The following is a 20,527-nucleotide window of genomic DNA, read 5'->3' as shown; positions in this document are numbered from 1 at the left end:
AGTTAGACTTAATTTGCATAACATTTCAATGATCAATTTCGTCATGATTCAAATACACACAGTTTCAAATTTAAGCAAAACAAAGAGCATCAAACAAAGATTGACCATACTTAATCTCTTCACACCCTCACCGACTCTCCTGTTTAAGGGTAATATAATCACTCAATCAACACATCATAACTAGACTACTATAAATTTGCAGACATTCTCAAAAATCAATTACCATGTCATGAGCACACACATTAGAGGACTTTTTAAAGGTTATAACGTGGCCTGGTTAAAAGGTGGATGGTGGCTTTTTTTCGTAAGTGAGTAAAAAAAACTTGAAGTCAGATACCACTGAATTGAATAGATACAACACCCCACCCTACTTTGTAAGAATTGATACTAGAGAACAATTTTCTTTCACAAATTTTTCTTTCAAGGAGTTCCTTTTTGTTTTCAAGAAGATCACCATGATTATATATTTTTTATTTTTCTTCTTTTTTTTTTTTTCGATACTTCTTTTCTTGGTGAACTTCTGAATTTTTCTTTCATAAATTTTTTTAGTTCTCTAGTATACCCACCCCAAACTTAAGTTGTTGCTAATTCCAAAAGCAACCCCAAACTTAGTGACATGCATTGTGCAAAAACCACTAAAGGTATCTAATTCTCCAAGAAAATCATTTTTTTTTTTTTATATTATTTTGATAACTTGGGTCAGATAACAAACAAACATTTTTCTTTAAGCTCAAAAGGGGTTAAACAAAGGATAAGCAATGATAAGGGTGGCTAGAACAGGCTCAAGGTACCAAACAACTTGCCTCGTGTGTACATCACAACAATAAATCAATTAAAGAGAACATGCGCAAATTCTAGAGACATAGCTAAGTGTGGAATTCTCATAATCATCAAAAGAAATCAGTGTTTGGGCTCAAAATCTCACAGTTTTTGCTGAATTAAACTATGGTCAATATTTGTGAGAGTCCCTAAGCCTTGCCTAAATCATCACTATGATGCATCCGAAACAATCAAAAACATCACAAATTCATATCACACATTTGGTCAACAATTTTGAATCTAAGATGATAGCCAAACAAATTTCAATAGTGTGAGGTTTTCAAAAAGACTAAAACATTCAAAGAAAACAAAACGACTAGCTCAAGTACTTATTATAGACCAATATCAAGCATGCAACAAATTAAACAAAAGAATCATAATACACAGGCCAAAAAGAATCTATAGAGGAGAAGGACAGTAAAGGTGAATGGCACAAAACCTCAATCCTGCTCGGGCATGTTATGATCATGATCAAAACGAGGCAGATTTCCAGGAAATTGCATTGATGAGGACCCTCCTTCATCTGGAAGGCCAGCTGCCCTCCTTTGGCGAATGTAGGTAGCACGGTTCATTTCATGTGTAGCCGCCATGCTCCTAACTCTTTGATTGTGAGCTTCATCAAAATCATGCATTGTTGGATATCTCGGATAGAAATATGCCGGGACTTGCTCCCGGTAACGCATGGATGCTTGCCATAAGGCGGATGAAGTGTCATAGTGGTCCGCCATATCAATGCCCTGTTGGGTGCTCATGTCCATTTTCCACACCATGTCAGCAAGAACATTCACATCAAATTGCGGAGCTGGAAAACTCTCCATTTCCGGACCTTGTGGTATGTCATGGTGCATCATATTTTCAACATTCTCCTCCCTTTCTTCACCTCCTCCCTCAACCGTGTAATCCATCACATCATCCACATCAGCAAATGGAATGAATGTCTTCCCGAAAGTTTTTCTTCTCACATCTCTCACAAAAGCCGTAGTGACTTTTCTAGGCTCTTCCATTTGATCATCATCAAAAGTAGCAACATTTTGATCCAGACACAGTTTAGTGATCAAACAGAGATGTGTTAGACTATATGACCCGGGATCTTTCTGGATAATTGCAGACAAATCATCACTCAGAATTGTGCCCAAATCTATGTCTTCACCTAACAAAATAGCTTGAAGTGCTAGCCCTACATCCATAGGAATCTCAGAATTGTTCCCACTTGGCTCCACGTTATTTATCCAAAATTCAGCCCAAATCCGTGGAATATCCAACAAATGAGCGGTTTTAAACCGCTGGGGTGGGAGCTGTCTAGATGGTCTCACCCACACACTTCCGGGTACAGTCAGCTGAGATTTTAAAGCCTCACGCTTATCTGATGCCATGGTTGCCCTATTCTCACGTCGATGATTCAGAACACAGAATTCAGGAACATTAAAATGAAATATCCTATTTATAGTTTCCGGGGAGTAGTCTACATCTACCCCGCGTACTTTAGCAATCCGTGGTGACGAATTTTTCACTCGCCATGCATTACTCAAAAATTCTAATGCTAAAGTACGATTTCCAGACCGAAGACAGAAATTAAACTCATACCAATGCCTGTTGCGGAATTCTGCTTCAATTAAGGGAAATGCTAGCACTTCATCCGTGAGACGCTTTTCAGGTTTGAAGTCCTTACTTTTGAGAGTCTGGTACCGATTGTAGGCCGTTGGACGAACAAAACGTGACCGAGGAATTTCAGTCACAACCGGCGTCGGAGGAGGTGGTGATTGCTCTCTAGGCGGTGATGGTGGAGGAGAAGGCGAAGGTGACGGTGTAGGAGTTCGGACTACTCTCCTTTTCTTCACCACTTTTGACCTTGATTTTGAAGACCCAACTTCAACTTCTTTATCCTTTGAGGATTTTTTGAATATGTTCTTCATGGTGAGAAAGGTAAAGATTGAGAAGGGTGATGGGTTATGGGTGATTGATGGAAAAGATGAAGATTTATGGTGGTTTTGGATGAATTTTCGTGTAGGGTTTTGAAGGGTTTTTGATTTTGGGCTTTGGAAAAATTTGAAGAATTGGTTGTTGTTGATGATGGGTTTTGAAGAATAGAGTTGGATGGAAGAAATTTTCGTGGGTTTGGTGTTATGGGTGTGAGAGAGGTTGTTGTTTTAATGGGGTTTTGAAGGATTTGGGAGGTTTAGGTTCAAGAGGGGTTTGAGATTTGAGGATGAAATTGGTGAAAGAGAATGGGTGAATTTGTTGTGGTTGTTGTTTTAATGAAGGATTTGTGTTGGGTTTGAAGGTTTGGATGGTTGTTAATGGAGGATTTGTGTGAGAAAGAAGATGAAGTTTTGTGAGAAGGGATAAGGTTTGTTGAAGAAGATGAAGTTTTTGAGAAAGAAAGAGGGTTTCACGTTTTTCTACGCCTAGAACGCGCAAATTCCGCCTAAAACGTAAGCTTTTCCGCCTGAAACGGCAAAACAGTGAGCACCATTTTTTTCAGTGTGATTTTCCGCCCCAAACGGCAGTTTTTCCGCCTAAAACGTAAAAACAGTGAGCAATGTTTTTTCTTCAAACTTTTCCGCCCCAAACGGCAATGTTTCCGCCCCAAACGGCAAAATATTGAGCAACCCAATTTCTTCAGGATTTTTACGCCCCAAACGTAATTTCTTCCGCCCCAAACGGTAAAACAGTGGGCACATGAATTTTCTTCAAAATTTTTACGCCTTAGGCTCCATTTTTTCCGCCCCAAACGTAATTTCCTGGTTGTACACTTTTCACACTCCTCTTTTTTTTTCAATTTGACCTGCAAAACACAAAAAATCAAAAGAAAAACTATTACGGTTAAATAAAACCTTGGGTTGCCTCCCAAGCAGCGCTACTTTTAGCGTCATTAGCTTGACGGTCTCGAAACCTCAAGGGTCTTTGAAAAGTACTGCCACCTTGTGGCGATTGAAATCTCCTCCCTTATAAAACTTGAGTCTTTGTCCATTTACTTTGAAAGATTTCTCCTCCTCTCCTGGTGTAAAAATTTCCACAAGGCAATTGAGTCATACTTTTAAATTTTATTGTTTTATTGATTAAGTTTTTGTTTATTTTAATTATAAATATATATACAAAAAAAAAAAAAGTTCTGAATTTTATTTTCATTTTCATTCTTGTGTAGTGCAGTTGCTTCTTAAGGTATTTTCTGGTTGTTTATGCAAGGTAGGAGAGTAGCAAGAGAACTAATCTTTGATCCTGAAATAGAGAAAACAGCTAAAGCAAACAGAAAAGCAGTTCGGTTAGCCCGAGAGGTTGCCCGGTTAGCAGGTGTTGCACAAGAAAGTTGTGAAGAAGTGGTTTCTAGTCCAAACACATCGGACAACGAAGCCAACATCATGGCTGGAAATCCCCCACCACCTCCACCAGTTGTGCCTGAAAGGACATTAGGTGACTATGGCCAAAGAAACAACGGAGAGCTTGCCAATCTGGGGTTTCAACCAAGGAATCATGTGTCATTTGATATCAAGAATTCAGTGCTCAGCGCCCTCAAAGAGAATCAATACTCAGGGGCAGAAACACAATGTCCAAATCTCCACCTGGAGCATTTCTATGAAGCTTGTGACTATACAGACCCACCAGGAGTATCTGAATCAGATAAAAGATTAAGGCTTTTCAAGTACTCGTTAACTGGAAGAGCTAAAGACTGGTTGGACACAATACCACCTAACACCATCACTACTTGGCAAGAGCTAGAGATGAAATTCATGGATAGGTACTTTCCAATTCACAAGTATCTTGAAAGAAGAGCTGACATTACAAGTTTTGAGCAAGGAGATTCCGAAACATTGTATGATGCTTGGGAAAGATTCAAACTGAGCCTGAAGAAGTGTCCTAAGCATGGGCTCGATAGTCATACTCAAATGCAGCATTTCACACAAGGATTGAGAGCTCAAACTAGAATGTTTCTAGATGCATCGGCAGGTGGATCTTTGAAAAATAAAAATCAAACTCAAGCTAGAGAGTTGGTGGAATCCATGGCTCAAAATGAGTACAGAGTTGAAAATGATCGTGGTGCAAAGAAGAAGGCAGGCATGATAGAGCTTGATACTCAAACTGCTCTTTTGGCCCAATCTACATTGATGAATTCTCAAATGGCAGCTGTGTTGAAACACCTCACTAGCACTCCTAATGCCCAAATGCCAGTCATGGCAGCTAATGAAGTGAAATGTGACTTTTGTGGACAAGGGCATGCTAATGGCCAATGTTTTCCTGAAGGGTCAGAAGAGGCAAAGTACCTAGCCAACTTCAAAAGGAACAACCCAAAGTATGATCCATATTCAAACACTTATAACCCAGGTTGGAGAGATCATCCAAACTTTGGTTGGGGAGGAAATCAAAACTCAAATCAATCTCAACAACAATCTTCTTCACAAAACTCTCAACAAAGGAGACCTTCTCAATTAGAGGATACACTTACTCAATTCATAAAGGTGACTCAAGGGAACTTCGAAGCTATGAAGGTTAGCCAAGATCAAATGAAAGCCAACCAAGATATTGCCAACAAGAATCATGAAGCTTCAATTAAGAACTTGGAAACTCAAGTTGGACAATTGTCAAGGTAATTCGCGGCTACTCAAAATAATGGTTTTGAAGGTTCTACAAAGGATAATCCGAGGAATGAAAGTTGCAAGGCGATTAATTTGAGAAATAGAGTGGTTCCTTCACCTGAGATTGTAACGAAGAAAAAGAGTGAGTCTAGTGTTGAGGAAGTGAAAGAAAAAAATAACGTTGAGGGAGAAGTTGAAAATGAGAATGAGGGAGAAGTTGAAAAGGAGTTGGAGAAAATGATTGAGATTGAGAAAGAGGAGTTAGTTGAAGATGAGAAAGAGAAAAAAATTGAAAAAGAGAATGATGAGAAGTTAGTTGAAAAGAGAGGCAAGGGTGTAGAGGAGAAAGAAAGTTCTGTCCATGCCAAATTGCCATATCCGCGCAAGAAGAAGGCAAAGGCTAATGATCACCAACAATTCAAAAAGTTTATGAAGATGCTTCATGATCTCCAAATTAACATTCCTTTTGCTGAAGTGTTGGAACAGATGCCTGTCTATGCCAAATTCATGAAGGAACTTATGACAAAGAAGCGGAAACCTCTTGACGATGATACAGTGGAGATGACAGAGGAATGTAGTGCCATAATCCAAAAGAAACTTCCTCAAAAGAAGAAGGATCCTGGAAGCTTTACCATACCATGTTCAATAGGTAACATCTCCGTTGGTCGAGCCCTATGTGATTTAGGAGCTAGCATCAACCTAATGTCATTGTCAATGATGAAGAAGATACCCGGAGCTGTTGCAAAGCCTACAAAGATGCAGCTCTCTTTAGCTGATCGTTCTATTGTACATCCTTACGGCGTACTTCATGATGTTTTGGTAAGAGTTGCTGAGTTTGTTTTTCCGGCTGATTTCGTCATCCTTGATATGGAAGATGATGCAGATGTAGAACCGTTATTGTTGGGTAGGCCATTCTTAGCTACCGGAAGAGCATTGATTGATGTTGAGATGGGAGAACTTATGTTGAGAACACATGGGGAACAAGTCATGTTTAACGTGTTCAAAGCTATGAAACACCATGATGATGAGCCACAATGTTACAAGGTTGACGTGATTGAGGAAGTGGTAGAAGATGTCTTAGTGGAAGAAACACCATCTTTACCTTTAGAAAGAGTAATTGTTAATTCCATCGATGATTTGGAAGAGGAATGGGACAAGGAGATTGAAATTTGTCTCCGTCAACTTGAAGCATGTAAAGAAGAAGAAGCACAAAAAGATTTTGAAAATGTGTATGCTGTGGAAGAGAAAGCTAGTGGTAAGGAGGACCTAAAAGTTACTATTCCGGAGTTGAAAGAGCTCCCCCCTCACTTAAAATATGTTTTCTTAGGAGAAGATGCTTCACAACCGGCAATCATAAGCAGCAGGTTGAGTTCTTTGGAAGCAGAGAAGCTAACTAGAGTCTTGCGAGAAAATAAAGAAGCCATGGGTTGGAGCATCTCTGATTTGAAAGGGATTAGTCCCGGATTCTGCATGCATAAAATAAAAATGGAAGATGAATACAAACCTGTGGTGCAACCTCAAAGAAGACTAAATCCAACCATGAAAGAGGTGGTAAAGAAAGAGGTTCTTAAACTTCTAGAAGCTGGTATGATTTATCCAATCTCGGATAGTGCGTGGGTTAGTCCTGTCCATGTGGTCCCGAAAAAAGGTGGTATGACAGTTGTGAGAAATGAAAAAAATGAACTGATACCCACTCGCACCGTCACTGGGTGGCGGATGTGTATAGACTACAGGCGGTTGAACTCGGCAACAAGAAAAGATCACTTCCCTCTTCCATTCATGGACCAAATGTTGGAAAGGCTTGCAGGGCAGGCCTATTATTGCTTTTTGGATGAATATTCTGGGTACAATCAGATTGTGGTAGACCCAGAGGATCAGGAGAAAACAGCTTTTACTTGTCCTTTTGGAGTGTTTGCTTACCGGAAGATGCCTTTCGGGTTGTGCAGCGCACCGGCCACATTCCAGCGGTGTATGCTATCTATTTTTGCTGATATGATGGAGGACACAATCGAGGTATTTATGGATGATTTTTCTGTGTTTGGTAAGTCTTTTGATAAATGTTTAGCCAATTTGAATGCCGTATTGAAGAGATGCATAAGTACCAATTTAGTTTTAAATTGGGAAAAATGTCATTTTATGGTTAAAGAAGGTATTGTGCTTGGACACAAAATCTCTTCAAAGGGCATTCAAGTTGACCAAGCAAAGATAGAGGTTATTAAGGAATTGCCCCCTCCCGTTAATGTTAAGGGAGTGAGAAGTTTCTTGGGTCATGCCGGTTTCTATCGGCGTTTCATCAAAGACTTTTCGAAAATAGCTAAGCCCTTAAGTAACCTCCTTGTGAAGGAAAATGAATTCAAATTTGATGATGAATGTTTGAATGCTTTTGTTGTGATTAAAGAAAAGTTGGTCACCGCGCCCATAATCGTTGCACCTAATTGGGATCTCCCTTTTGAATTAATGTGTGATGCAAGTGATTATGCGGTTGGAGCGGTGCTTGGCCAACGACATGCGAAATTTTTCCATGCTATATATTATGCAAGCAAGGTTTTGAATGAAAACCAAATCAATTACACAACTACTGAAAAAGAGTTGCTTGCAATAGTATTTGCTTTGGAAAAATTTCGCTCTTATCTAATTGGATCGAAAGTTGTTGTTTTTTCAGATCACTCGGCACTTAAGTACCTCCTCACAAAAGGTGACTCAAAGCCTAGACTCTTGAGGTGGGTACTACTTTTGCAGGAATTTGATTTGGAGATAAAAGACAAGAAAGGTGTGGAGAATGTGGTCGCGGACCATTTGTCAAGGTTAGAAAATCCAATGGTGACCACAAAAGAGAAGTGCATTAATGAAGAGTTCCCGGATGAAAAATTGCTGATGGTTTCTAAAAGGCCTTGGTTTGCTGACATGGCTAATTTCAAAGCAGGAAATGAAATTCCGGAGGACTATTCCTATCAACAAAAGAAGAAATTCTTTAGAGATGCTAACTTCTATTTTTGGGATGATCCATACCTATTTAAGGTGGGGCAAGATGGCTTGATCCGTAGATGTGTTGATGAAGAAGAGGCGCAAAGCATAATGTGGCATTGCCACAGTTCTCCATATGGTGGTCATCACAGTGGTCCACGAACAGCAGCAAAGGTGCTTCAAAGTGGTTTCTTTTGGCCGACACTGTTTGCAGATTGTGTAGAGTTTGCTAGAAGATGTGATAATTGCCAGAGGACCGGCAATGTTTCAAAGCGGGATGAGATGCCTCTAAACCAAATGCTCGAAGTAGAACCTTTTGATTGTTGGGGGATTGATTTCATGGGACCTTTTCCATCTTCACGGTCTAATCTTCATATATTGGTGTGTGTAGATTATGTTACAAAATGGGTGGAAGCTATTCCTTGCCAAGCGAATGATTCTCATACCGTGGTGAAGTTCCTTAAAGAAAATATTTTTACTCGGTTTGGGGTTCCTAGAATTCTCATTAGCGATGGAGGCAAACATTTTTGTAACAAATACTTGGAGAATGTCTTGGAGAAATACAATGTCAAGCACAAGGTGGCCACCCCATACCATCCTCAGACAAGTGGACAAGTTGAAGTATCTAACCGGCAATTGAAACAAATTCTGGAGAAAACGGTAGATCGATGATTTATTTCTATTGTCATAGTAAAACAAATCATTGCAATCATCATATAAGTCGCGAATTCATACAAAGCATTAAGCACAAAGAACAATCAATAGAAACTAACTTCGTAATTCATTAATCATATCATATGACAATCACATAATTCAAGATCAAAAGTAATTAGAATCACCTAAGGACCAATCATGAGAATTTAGCTAGACATTGCAAATTCAAAAATTACATCAATTAAAATGAAAGAAAGCATAATTACAAGAAGAATCTTGATGTGTTTCCACACTTGAATCCTTGCTTGGTCGCTCTTGATCCTCCAAAATCGCTCCAAATGCTGTTCTCAGTGTCAAAAATTCGATAATGATCCAGATCTGAAGTTTCCCTTTTATAAAACTGATCAAAAATAACGTTTTCCGCCTGAGGCACAGAATTTCCGTCCCAGGCGTAAAAAATTACGTTTCAGGCACAAGAAATTCGCCTGAAACGGCAAAACAGTGAGCAATCTTGGTTCTTCAGCAAAAATTCCGCCTCAGGCGGAAAAACTTCCGCCCCAGGCGTAAAAGTACTTCAATTTCCACCAATTTTTATCTGCTATCTTCCTTCGCATGTAGCTTCAAATCAATGTCTTATTCTTCATGATTTAAGTCAAAAACCTCTAAAATCACTTGAAAATGGTCTTTATTTCCATGTAATGACTAATGTCATCAGAGGACATGACAATGGAGCAACTTCTTGGGTCGTTGCAAGCTTATGAGGAAAAGAAGAAGAAAAAGGAAGATATCGAGGAGCAAGTACTCAAGACACGACTCGATTCACCTAGAGAAGAACATGGTCGGAGCAACCAAAGACGAGGTGGCGCTCGAGAACGTGGACGTGGTCGTGGATATGGAGGCGGACGAGGTTGGAGGCCTAATGATGACAACAACCAAAGAGGAGAAATCTCATCAAGAGGTCGTGGGAGAGGATCTCCAAAACCAAGGTACGATAAGTCACAGGTTAAATGCTATATTTGTGAGAAGTTTGGGCATTATGCTTTCGAATGTAGAGCTCCTGGAAATCATAGAGTTGAAGAGAAGGCCAACTATGTTGAAGAAATAAACCAAGAAGATGGAACATTATTGTTGGCACACAAAGATAATGAAAGAGGTGGAGATAATCAATGGTACCTTGATAGCGGTGCAAGCAACCATATGTGTGGGCGAAGAAGCATGTTCGTAGAGTTAGACGAATCAGTGAACGGGAATGTGGCTTTCGGAGATGAATCAAAAGTGGCAGTGAAAGGTAAAGGAAACGTTCTCATCCGTTTGAAAAATGGGGATCATCAATTTATTTCCAATGTTTACTATGTGCCAAACATGAAGAGCAACATCTTGAGTCTAGGACAACTCTTAGAGAAAGGTTATGACATTCAATTGAAGAATAATAATCTTTCTATAAGAGATCATTCAAACAAGTTCATTGCTAAGGTGCCAATGTCAAGAAATAGAATGTTCGTGCTCAACATACAAAATGATGTTGTGCAATGTCTCAAAATGTGCTACAAAGAAGAGTCATGGCTTTGGCATCTTCGATTTGGGCATCTCAATTTTGGAGGATTAGAGTTGCTCTCTAAGAAGGAAATGGTCAGAGGATTGCCTTACATCAACCACCCCAATTAAGTATGTGAAGGATGTTTACTTGGAAAGCAGTTCAAAATGAGCTTCCCTAAGGAGTCAAGCTCAAGAGCGCAAAAGCCGTTGGAGCTCATACATACGGATGTGTGCGGTCCGATCAAGCCAAAATCACTCGGTAAGAGTAACTACTTCCTTCTCTTTATTGACGATTTTTCAAGAAAAACATGGGTATACTTTTTGAAGGAGAAATCAGAAGTGTTTGAAAACTTCAAAAAGTTTAAAGCCCTGGTTAAGAAGGAAAGTGGCCTCGTGATTAAAGCCATAAGATCCGACCGAGGAGGAGAGTTCACTTCAAACGAATTTCTTAAGTATTGTGAAGACAATGGCATTCGACGACAACTGACGGTACCAAGATCCCCTCAACAAAATGGAGTGGCAGAGAGAAAGAACAGGACAATCATTGAGATGGCGAGGAGCATGCTAAAGAGCAAGAGACTACCAAAGGAACTGTGGGCAGAAGCTGTTGCGTGCGCTGTTTATCTATCAAACCGTTCTCCGACAAGAAGCGTGTTGGGAAAAACACCACAAGAAGCATGGAGTGGAAGAAAGCCTGGAATTTCCCATCTAAGAGTCTTTGGAAGCATAGTTCACGCTCATATACCGGACGAGAAAAGAAGCAAAGTGGATGACAAAAGTGAAAAGTACATCTTCATTGGTTACGATGCCAACTCCAAAGGCTATAAGCTCTATAATCCTGATACGGGGAAGACTATCATTAGTCGAAATGTCATTTTCGATGAAGAAGGAGAGTGGGATTGGAAAACGAGTAATGAGGACTACAACTTCTTTCCACAGTTTGAAGAAGACGATGTGGAACCAGAGGATCCAAGAGAAGATCCTCCTACTCCGCCGGCTTCACCAACCCCGAGTTCTGAAGAAGGAGAAAGCTCAAGTGAAAAGACTCCTCACTTTAGAAGTTTGCAAGAGATTTGCGAGGTAACCGAAAATCAAGACAATCTTACTCTTTTTTGTCTATTTGCGGATTGCGAGCCCATGAATTTCCAAGAAGCATTTGAGAAGAAGACTTGGAGAACTGCCATGGACGAAGAGATCAAGGCGATAAAGAAGAATGAAACATGGGAGTTGGTCTCACTTCCAAAAGGGCACAAGGCGATCGGTGTAAAGTGGGTGTATAAAGCAAAGAAAAACTCCAAAGGAGAAGTTGAAAGATACAAGGCAAGATTGGTGGCAAAAGGATACAGTCAAAGAGCCGGCATCGACTATGACGAGGTATTCGCTCCAGTTGCTCGATTAGAAACTGTTAGACTAATCATTTCATTGGCAGCTCAAAACAAGTGGAAGATACATCAAATGGATGTCAAGTCAGCCTTCTTAAATGGGGTCCTTGACGAAGAAGTCTACATTGAGCAACCACAAGGCTACGAAGTCAAGGGAGAAGAAGAAAAGGTCTTGAAGCTAAAGAAGGCACTCTACGGGTTGAAACAAGCCCCAAGAGCTTGGAATGCTCGAATTGACAAGTATTTCCAAGATAAGAACTTCATCAAATGCCCATATGAGCACGCACTCTATATCAAAGCGAAAGGCGGAGATATTTTGATTGTGTGCTTATATGTAGATGACTTGATCTTCACGGGGAACAATCCAACCATGTTTGAAGAGTTCAAGAAAGAGATGACGAAGGAGTTCGAGATGACCGACATTGGATTAATGTCTTACTATCTAGGCATTGAAGTGAAACAAGAGGATCATGGAATCCTAATCACTCAGGAAGGTTATGCTAAGGAGGTACTCAAGAAGTTCAAGATGGATGATGCAAACCCAGTTAGCACGCCAATGGAATGTAGAATCAAGCTATCAAAGCACGAGGAAGGTGAAACAGTGGATCCATCACTCTTTAAGAGCTTGGTTGGAAGCTTACGATATTTAACATGCACGAGGCCTGACATCTTGTATGCGGTCGGAGTTGTAAGTCGATACATGGAGCATCCAACAACAACTCATCTGAAGGCAGCAAAGAGGATTCTTCGCTACATCAAAGGTACAACAAACTTAGGCTTGTACTACTCTGTTTCTGATGATTACAAGCTCGTTGGATATAGCGATAGTGACTGGGGAGGAGACGTGGATGACCGAAAAAGTACAAGCGGCTTTGTTTTCTATATTGGAAACACAGCTTTCACATGGATGACAAAGAAACAACCGATTGTCACTCTTTCCACATGTGAGGCGGAATACGTGGCGGCCACTTCGTGTGTTTGTCATGCAATCTGGTTGAGAAACCTATTAAAGGAGTTGAGTTTGCCGCAAAAGGAGCCGACCAAGATATTCGTGGACAACAAGTCAGCAATAGCTTTGGCAAAGAACCCAGTCTTCCATGATCGAAGTAAGCACATTGACACACGCTACCACTATATTAGAGAGTGTGTTTCTAACAATGATGTGAAGTTGGAGTACGTGAAGACAGATGACCAAGTAGCTGATATCTTCACCAAACCTCTCAAGCGTGAACACTTTGTCAAATTAAGATATTTACTTGGAGTAGCAAAATCAAGTTTAAGGGGGGGTGTTGAATATGTAAATTGATTTTGGGTTTGTTAGTTTTGGGCTTTAGGAAGTTTAAGCCCAAATTTAGTAATAAGTAGTATGTCTAAAGAATGTTCTAGAGATATGTAGAAATAAGTAGAAGTCATAGTAGAAAATGTATGTAGAAGTATAGAGAAGTTTGTAGAACTCTCTCTTAGAAGTATGTAGAAGAGTCTCTAGGAGTATGTAGAACTCTCCCTTGAAGACTATAAATAGGGGAGAGGTAGTCATTTGTAAATCAAGCCAAAAATTACAAACACTCAATAATATAAGTAGAATTCCCTTCCAACAAGTTTCATATCCTCTCTCAAATTATTTAAACACTTTCTCCACCTATTAAAGCTTCCTTCCAACAGAGGATACTATTATATTTTCTTTGAGTATTTGTTAGACTTCTCATCAGTTTTGCTGTTGAGAGTAATGAAGAGGTTTATTAAAGGCTGAGAGTTTTGAAATGAGGTAGACCTAGAATTGTGAGACTGGAAGTGAATTTTACAATGTGTCTATGCTATAATGTTAATAATAAATTGGCTGCGAGACCATGTATAGAAAGTGGGAACTACAAATGAACATGTTTTAGGAGTTTTCACAATATGTTTGTTAGAAGAGGAGGATACTACTAATTTTTTCTTTGAATATATGTTATACTTCTCATCAGTTTGTCATAATGAATGCATAACATAGCACACTATTCTTTCTTATCAGTTTTCGGGGCTCTCTTGCTGTAAAACTGAAAGTTTGAAGGTTTCAGAGATTTTATGGATTTCTGTAGTATGGACAATCTGGTTGCAGGATTTTTAGTTTGAATTATGATAGAACACTGAGTTCTATACGTGTGATGATCCAATCATTGGGCCCAATTCATACAAGCACATATTCTAGAATGTTATAGAAGCTGTGAGAATAACAATTAGTTAGTAGTATTAGAATTTGAGAGGCTTATACTCAACCACAAAAGCTAGCTTGAGAGTTGAGGTTTGCACTACACTTATAAAGGCTATCTTTACCATATCTCTAGCCAATGTGGGACTTCTAACACACCCCCTCACGTCCAGAACTGAACAAGCTGGAACGTGGGATCAACAACAACGGGTGGCCCAAATATGGGAGGTCTCCACAACAAACAACAAATGGATCTAGGATAGGCTCTGATACCATAGTGGGATCAACAACAACGGGTGGCCCAAATATGGGAGGTCTCCACAACAAACAACAAATGGATCTAGGATAGGCTCTGATACCATATTAGAATTTGAGAGGCTTATACTCAACCACAAAAGCTAGCTTGAGAGTTGAGGTTTGCACTACACTTATAAAGGCTATCTTTACCATATCTCTAGCCAATGTGGGACTTCTAACAAGTAGGGATTATGCGTTACTTAGTAGGCAATCTTCTATTATAAAAGAAAAGGTAGAGAGGTGAGTGAGGCATTGAAAATATTGTTATCAATTTGTTTACGAGAGAAGTTCTCTCTGGATTAGGAGCTTAGCTTTGGTAGGAGTTCATAGCTCTCTGGTTATCCCTTTCTTTTTCTGTTATTACATCCATTGTATTCACATACATTGCAATAAAAATCCATTTCACTGTTTCTGAATTCCTAAGCATGCAATGATGCAGAAAAACAAGTCTGCATATTATTAGAGGTATAGTTAGTTGCATTAGTTACTAGTTAGTTAGTCTAGTTAGTTAGCCTATAAATAAGTCAATTGTACCTAATTTTCTTATCAATTGTAATTGTACTCATTATCATCAATACAATTTTTTTTATTTTTTTTTTTTTTTTTTGCAATTCAACCCTTCAAACAAAGATATTTAATTGATTTTCACATAAGCAAGAACACAAGCAATGTCAGCAAATAACCAATTAACAAAATCTGATCCTTCTCTAATGTGAGATTGTTGAACTCAATCTCACGATTCTGCCACTACCACATTTCAAAACTCTGAAAGCCTTAATTAACGCTCTTCCTCAGACTCAACTGAATCAGCCTGCTCACGCTCTACCCCCATCTTCTTCGCTGCCCTTGTTCAAACGGTGTTAGTGGCAAAACTAACGGAAATATGACTAACTTGAAACCTAAAATAAACGTTAGGGATAAAATTGATACTTTTTAAACGTAAGAGACCAAATTGAAACCTAAAATAAACGTAAGAGACCAAAATGTGTAGTTAAGCCTATAAATTTTCAAAATATATAATATTAGAGAAATCAAATTGTGGGATTCATAGTGATGTTATAATAAGTACAAAATTTACTTTTTTATCGATGTCCTTACCATTGAGCTAAACTTACGGTGATATATTTTAACGAGTATAAAATTTATCATTCAAATTGAAAATTTATATCATATATATAATTCATGTAAAATGTATAAAAATTTAAAATCATTTGGTATATTTGACATGTTATTAAGACTCACAAAAATTAACAATTTATATATTTTTAGCCCATGATAGAAGGAAAAAAAAAATCATACTAAATTGCGGCCCTCCCCAACAATTTAGTCTAGCTCCACCATTGGGGGATAGTGTCTAAGTCCAAGGTAGGAAATATCTAAGGCTCAAAGAATGCTTACAAAAATATTTTCATATTTATCTCCCTCTAAAAACACTAGTGTAGCTTGAAATCAGAACCTCTCGAATTCAAGACCTATATCTTTTTACCGCTAGATTAATCCTTTAAATATACTCTCTTTGAATTTTCTAGGGATGACAATGGGTAGGGTATGGGTAGGGTACTATAGTCCACATCCTCATACCCGCAGTTTGAAAAAATACCCGTACCCATCCCCATACCCGCGTGGGTAACAATCTTTATCCCCGTCCACATACCCTATGGGTACCTAAGTACCCATACCCATACCCGTTACTAGACATGGCAATGGGGCGGGGCAGGGACGGATATTGCCCTCCCCAAACCCAAACCCATAAAAGTCCGGGTTTCCCCAAACCCATCCCAATATCGAGCGGGGATAAAATGTATAACCCCAAACCCATACCCAACGGGGATCGGGTATCCCCGTTACGCATCTTTCCACATGAATTTGAATTGTATTTTAGTATTTTTTTATCAAAAAAAAGGTTAAATGTCCAAAATTATTTTGTTTCAACAATATTTTTTAAAATAAAGAAAAAATAGAGAAAATGGTTTGTTTAATACTCAAATTAAAAATAAATATAAACATATGATGAATGTAATTTAAGAGATTGTTGAAGGATCTCTAATGTAAAATAGGTAAAATATAATTTTAGTATAAGCGGGGCGGGTTCGGGGTGGGTATCAATATACCCATTACCCGCCCCAAACCCATCTTTTGAAATCGGGGAAAACCCAAACCCGAACCCAAATCCAGTCAACTCGGATTTTCCCCGTCAAAGCGGGTAGGGTTTGGGCGGGTACCCACGGGTATGGGTTTTATTGCCATGCCTACCCGTTACCCGCACTTTAGTTATAATATATCGATAAATAACAATCATCGATGTAATTCAAATTATTCAATTGAAAATCATTCAAATATCTCAAATCAAGTAATTAAATATTACAAACCAAAATATCAGTTCATTAGTCACCAGCAACAGGACGATTATCAGTTGGGGGTTGCAATTGATCCTTCTCAGAGCTATCCACATTATCAATCGGTGCACTTTGAGGTTGTGATGGAGTAGGGTTACTTTCAAATTCCTTTTGTACTTCCATGTAAAATTTTAAACTCCTAAAAATAAAGCAAGAAATAATGAATTTTCAAAATCAAACAAAATCAAATTCTCCTACAACTTCTACTGTTTATTATATACCAACTTTCAATCGATTACATCCCTTAAAATTATATTCTAACACCAACCCAAATAACCACTTAAATAACAAGCCTAAAACCAATAAAATCATAACACTATGCATGAAAGGTTCCTACACAACACTAAAGCAAACACTATGCATGAAAAATAAAATTTATATAAACACAAACAAAAAAAAAAATACATAAAAGCACAAACAAAAAAAGCACATAATGTTTTTGTACATAAATACATAATTTATTATAATGGTAGCAACCGGTGATTTTTTTTTATTCTTGACATAATTATACTTTTTTCCCAATGTATTGTCTATTTTCATCGTATGACTGTAATGATATTTTCATCCATGTGGCTGAAATTGTTGATTCATTCCTGCTATATTAATCGTAGCTTTTTCAAAGGTTATGGTTGTAATTATTTCAGGAATGTGTAGTCTATAGAGATAATCTTGAATATACTTATAGGGGATTCTGTTTGAATCGGAAGGGGAAACTCTGGGTGTATTTAGTGTTCACATTAATGTTGTTGTTTACCTGAAAAGAGTCATTCATAGGCATAGAAAATTCAACATTAGCCTAGAATCGTACATTGTCATATAAGACAACATGATTTGTTTCAACAATATTGATTTGCTCTCCACGGGGCATCCTATTTTTTTGTGATTATAGTCTTGCTGTTGGCTTGATTAGTTACTGCATGGACTCCTTATTTCTAAAGTAAGTTAAATTATCTTCCTTTACCTTTTTTGTGTTGTATATTTGGTTTGTATCAATCACTAGATTTGATTATAGTGTCTGTAACTGTAATATTTGGTCGAGTTTGCATGGTGTGGATGATGTACCTTGGAATTTAAAAGGCTGTGGAAGGCGGAGGAACAAGGGCAGCGAAGAAGATGGGGGTAGAGCGTGAGCAGGCTGATTCAGTTGAGTCTGAGGAAGAGCGTTAATTAAGGCTTTCAGAGTTTTGAAATGTGGTAGTGGCAGAATCGTGAGATTGAGTTCAATTTTGATTCCGTTTTGCAAATTTCGTGATTCCAATTCATGTTCTCGATCCGATTTCTTGATTTCTTTTCGATTTGATTCTTGTTCCGTGTTCGATTGCGATTTTGTTTTAATCGCAACTTTAATCCCTTCCTTTTCCCCCAAATTCTAGGGTTTGCGATTCCATTTGCAATCGCATTTCAGTTCACTGAATCATTCATTTCCGCTTCCGATCTCATCACGACTATGTCTGGTACTGTGATATTTGATAATTGCTTGGTATGACGCATCATAGAGGATGCGATTTGATTCAAAGTGACGGAGGTTTCAATTCGCCGATTCTTGGAAGAATTCGTGTTGATTGTTATTCTCTTGGAGTGTTATTTTCTGCGTTAACATGCAAAGGTTCGGAGTTTAGATTGCTCTTGGTGGTGATCTTTGCCTCTGTTTTCTCCATCACCTTCATTGCTTTGAGGTTTGAGATATATTTCTTTTTGACAATTCTGTTGTGTATTAGTTACTTCTGGTTCTTGCCTTTCTTTGAATTTGAAGCCTAATTGCAACAAATTTGAGTTGATATCTGCAATTGATACACTACATATGAGTTGTGTTATTGCAAGTTTATGTTGCAACTTGCAAGTGATGATTTCAGAGTTGATTTACTGCAAGTTTCTTGTGCAATGGATATGATATGCCACACGATTCTGGATACATCTTCTGCTGGATATTTCAGTTATCCTTTGGTGTTTTCTTATGAATTGGAAGCATATATTAGTGATGGTTCTTTGAATTTCTAGTTTTTTCTCTGTTTGGTGTTTATGGGCTGAAGACATAGTTAATCTCATGCTCATGGATTTAGCTTGCGTGGCTTACCAATAATTTGGAACTTGTTGTCTATTTGGTGAAGCCCTACAACAAGTTACTGCTAGAGTATGGAATTAATTTGATTTGGTTTAGTGGAGCATTTCTCACACCTATTGTATGTTGGAGGAATTCTTTGGGATTTTAGTAGCACAAAGTTCTGTTATTGTTGTTGGCCTTTGCGGTTTGTGAGTGGCTTATTGGACTTGCTACTGGTTTTGCCTCTGATTTTGAAGATTAAAGGCTGATTTGAGTTCTTTAATCTACTCTTTGTTGCCCTGTTTTAGGCAGGTGCTTAGCCATATTGGCTTTGTTGCATTTATGCTATCTCTTGAGCAGGTTGTATTTGCTTGCTTTGTCAAGTGGTTAGTTGGTTTTTTTTGATGTGCTATCTCATCTTGAGCACAACATTGGTATTGATGCTTTACTCTCTAGCCATCAACCACGCTACTTGATCTTTCTCCTTGATTTGTTGGTCCTTAGATGAGCTAATTACCTTTAGCACAACTTGAGTATTGATGCTTTACTTTGTAGCCATCGGACCTCTTCTGACATTCTCTTTTTTGCTTCTGTCATGAGTGTTTGGAACTCTTGATGGTTAAGCTTTGTGCCCTTTGTTGGCTATGTTGATGTTAGCTTCTGTTAAGTGGTTAAGCCTTGAGTTATGGCTTCTGCTTAATGGTTAAGCATTGATTTGTTGCTTCCTCCGAGTAGTCCTTGAGTTGTGGTTTCTACTTGATGGTTAAGCTTTTGCCTTAGTTGGCTTTGATGAGTTGTGTTTCTTCCTTATGGTGGTTAAGCACTACTAGTTGTATTTGAGTTGTTGTTTTGGCCGATGTATTTTCGACATCTCTCATTGTATTTTCTTTTGATTCGATGTAATTTTGTATTCCTTATCCCAAGCTAGAAGTGTTGTGAACACCTTCTAGCTTGCGGGAGGCTATTAGAGGTATAGTTAGTTGCATTAGTTACTAGTTAGTTAGTCTAGTTAGTTAGCCTATAAATAAGTCAATTGTACCTAATTTTCTTATCAATTGTAATTGTACTCATTATCATCAATACAAATTTTTTACTTTTCTCTCTACTTTTCTATGGATGCCATGATTCTTAACACATATAAATACGTAGTTGATAAACAACCTTATTATAACTTATAAGAGGAAAAACAAAGACATGAAGTAAGCAAAGCTTTGGTGATTATAGTCTCCCAAGTTCGATTATTTGGGGCTACTATTTTGATTTTTAGTTGAATTTTTTCAAAAGAAATTGTCATGTTGATTAACATCACAAACCATAATGATATACTTGTTGCCAATTTTTTTTTTAAAAAAAGACCGGTCAATATATCTATAAAATATTAGAGAAATAAAAATATATTTTAGACATTTTAACAAGGAAGTATAAATAAATTTTTGCTTAAAAAAAGTATAACTTTTTTGTTTCCTAAAAATGATTACTATGTATGTTGCCACCACAAATTGTGATCAAGAATATATATAAATACATTTACGTTTATTTTAGATTTCAATTTGGTCTCTTACGTTTTAAAAGTATCAATTTAGTCCCTTACGTTTATTTTAAGTTTCAAGTTAGTCATTTTCGTCAATTTTGTCATAAGTGGCAGCCAATTTGCATATGTGGACTGACACGTGGCACTT

General features: G+C 38.1%; 1 protein-coding gene across 1 annotated transcript; it reads left to right on the top strand.

The window, feature by feature from the left end:
- Positions 1-3,998: 3,998 nt before the first annotated feature.
- Positions 3,999-5,405, top strand: LOC123904784. The gene has a single exon (XM_045954404.1). The coding sequence runs from the start codon at positions 3,999-4,001 to the stop codon at positions 5,403-5,405; it is 1,407 nt and encodes a 468-aa protein (XP_045810360.1).
- The last annotated feature ends 15,122 nt before the right edge of the window (positions 5,406-20,527 follow it).

This window comes from Trifolium pratense, linkage group LG2 (assembly GCF_020283565.1).
Source record: "Trifolium pratense cultivar HEN17-A07 linkage group LG2, ARS_RC_1.1, whole genome shotgun sequence".
NCBI classification, from domain to species: Eukaryota; Viridiplantae; Streptophyta; class Magnoliopsida; order Fabales; family Fabaceae; genus Trifolium; species Trifolium pratense.
The sequence above is the reverse complement of the archived record's forward strand: the minus strand, read 5'-3'. Positions and strand labels throughout refer to the sequence as shown.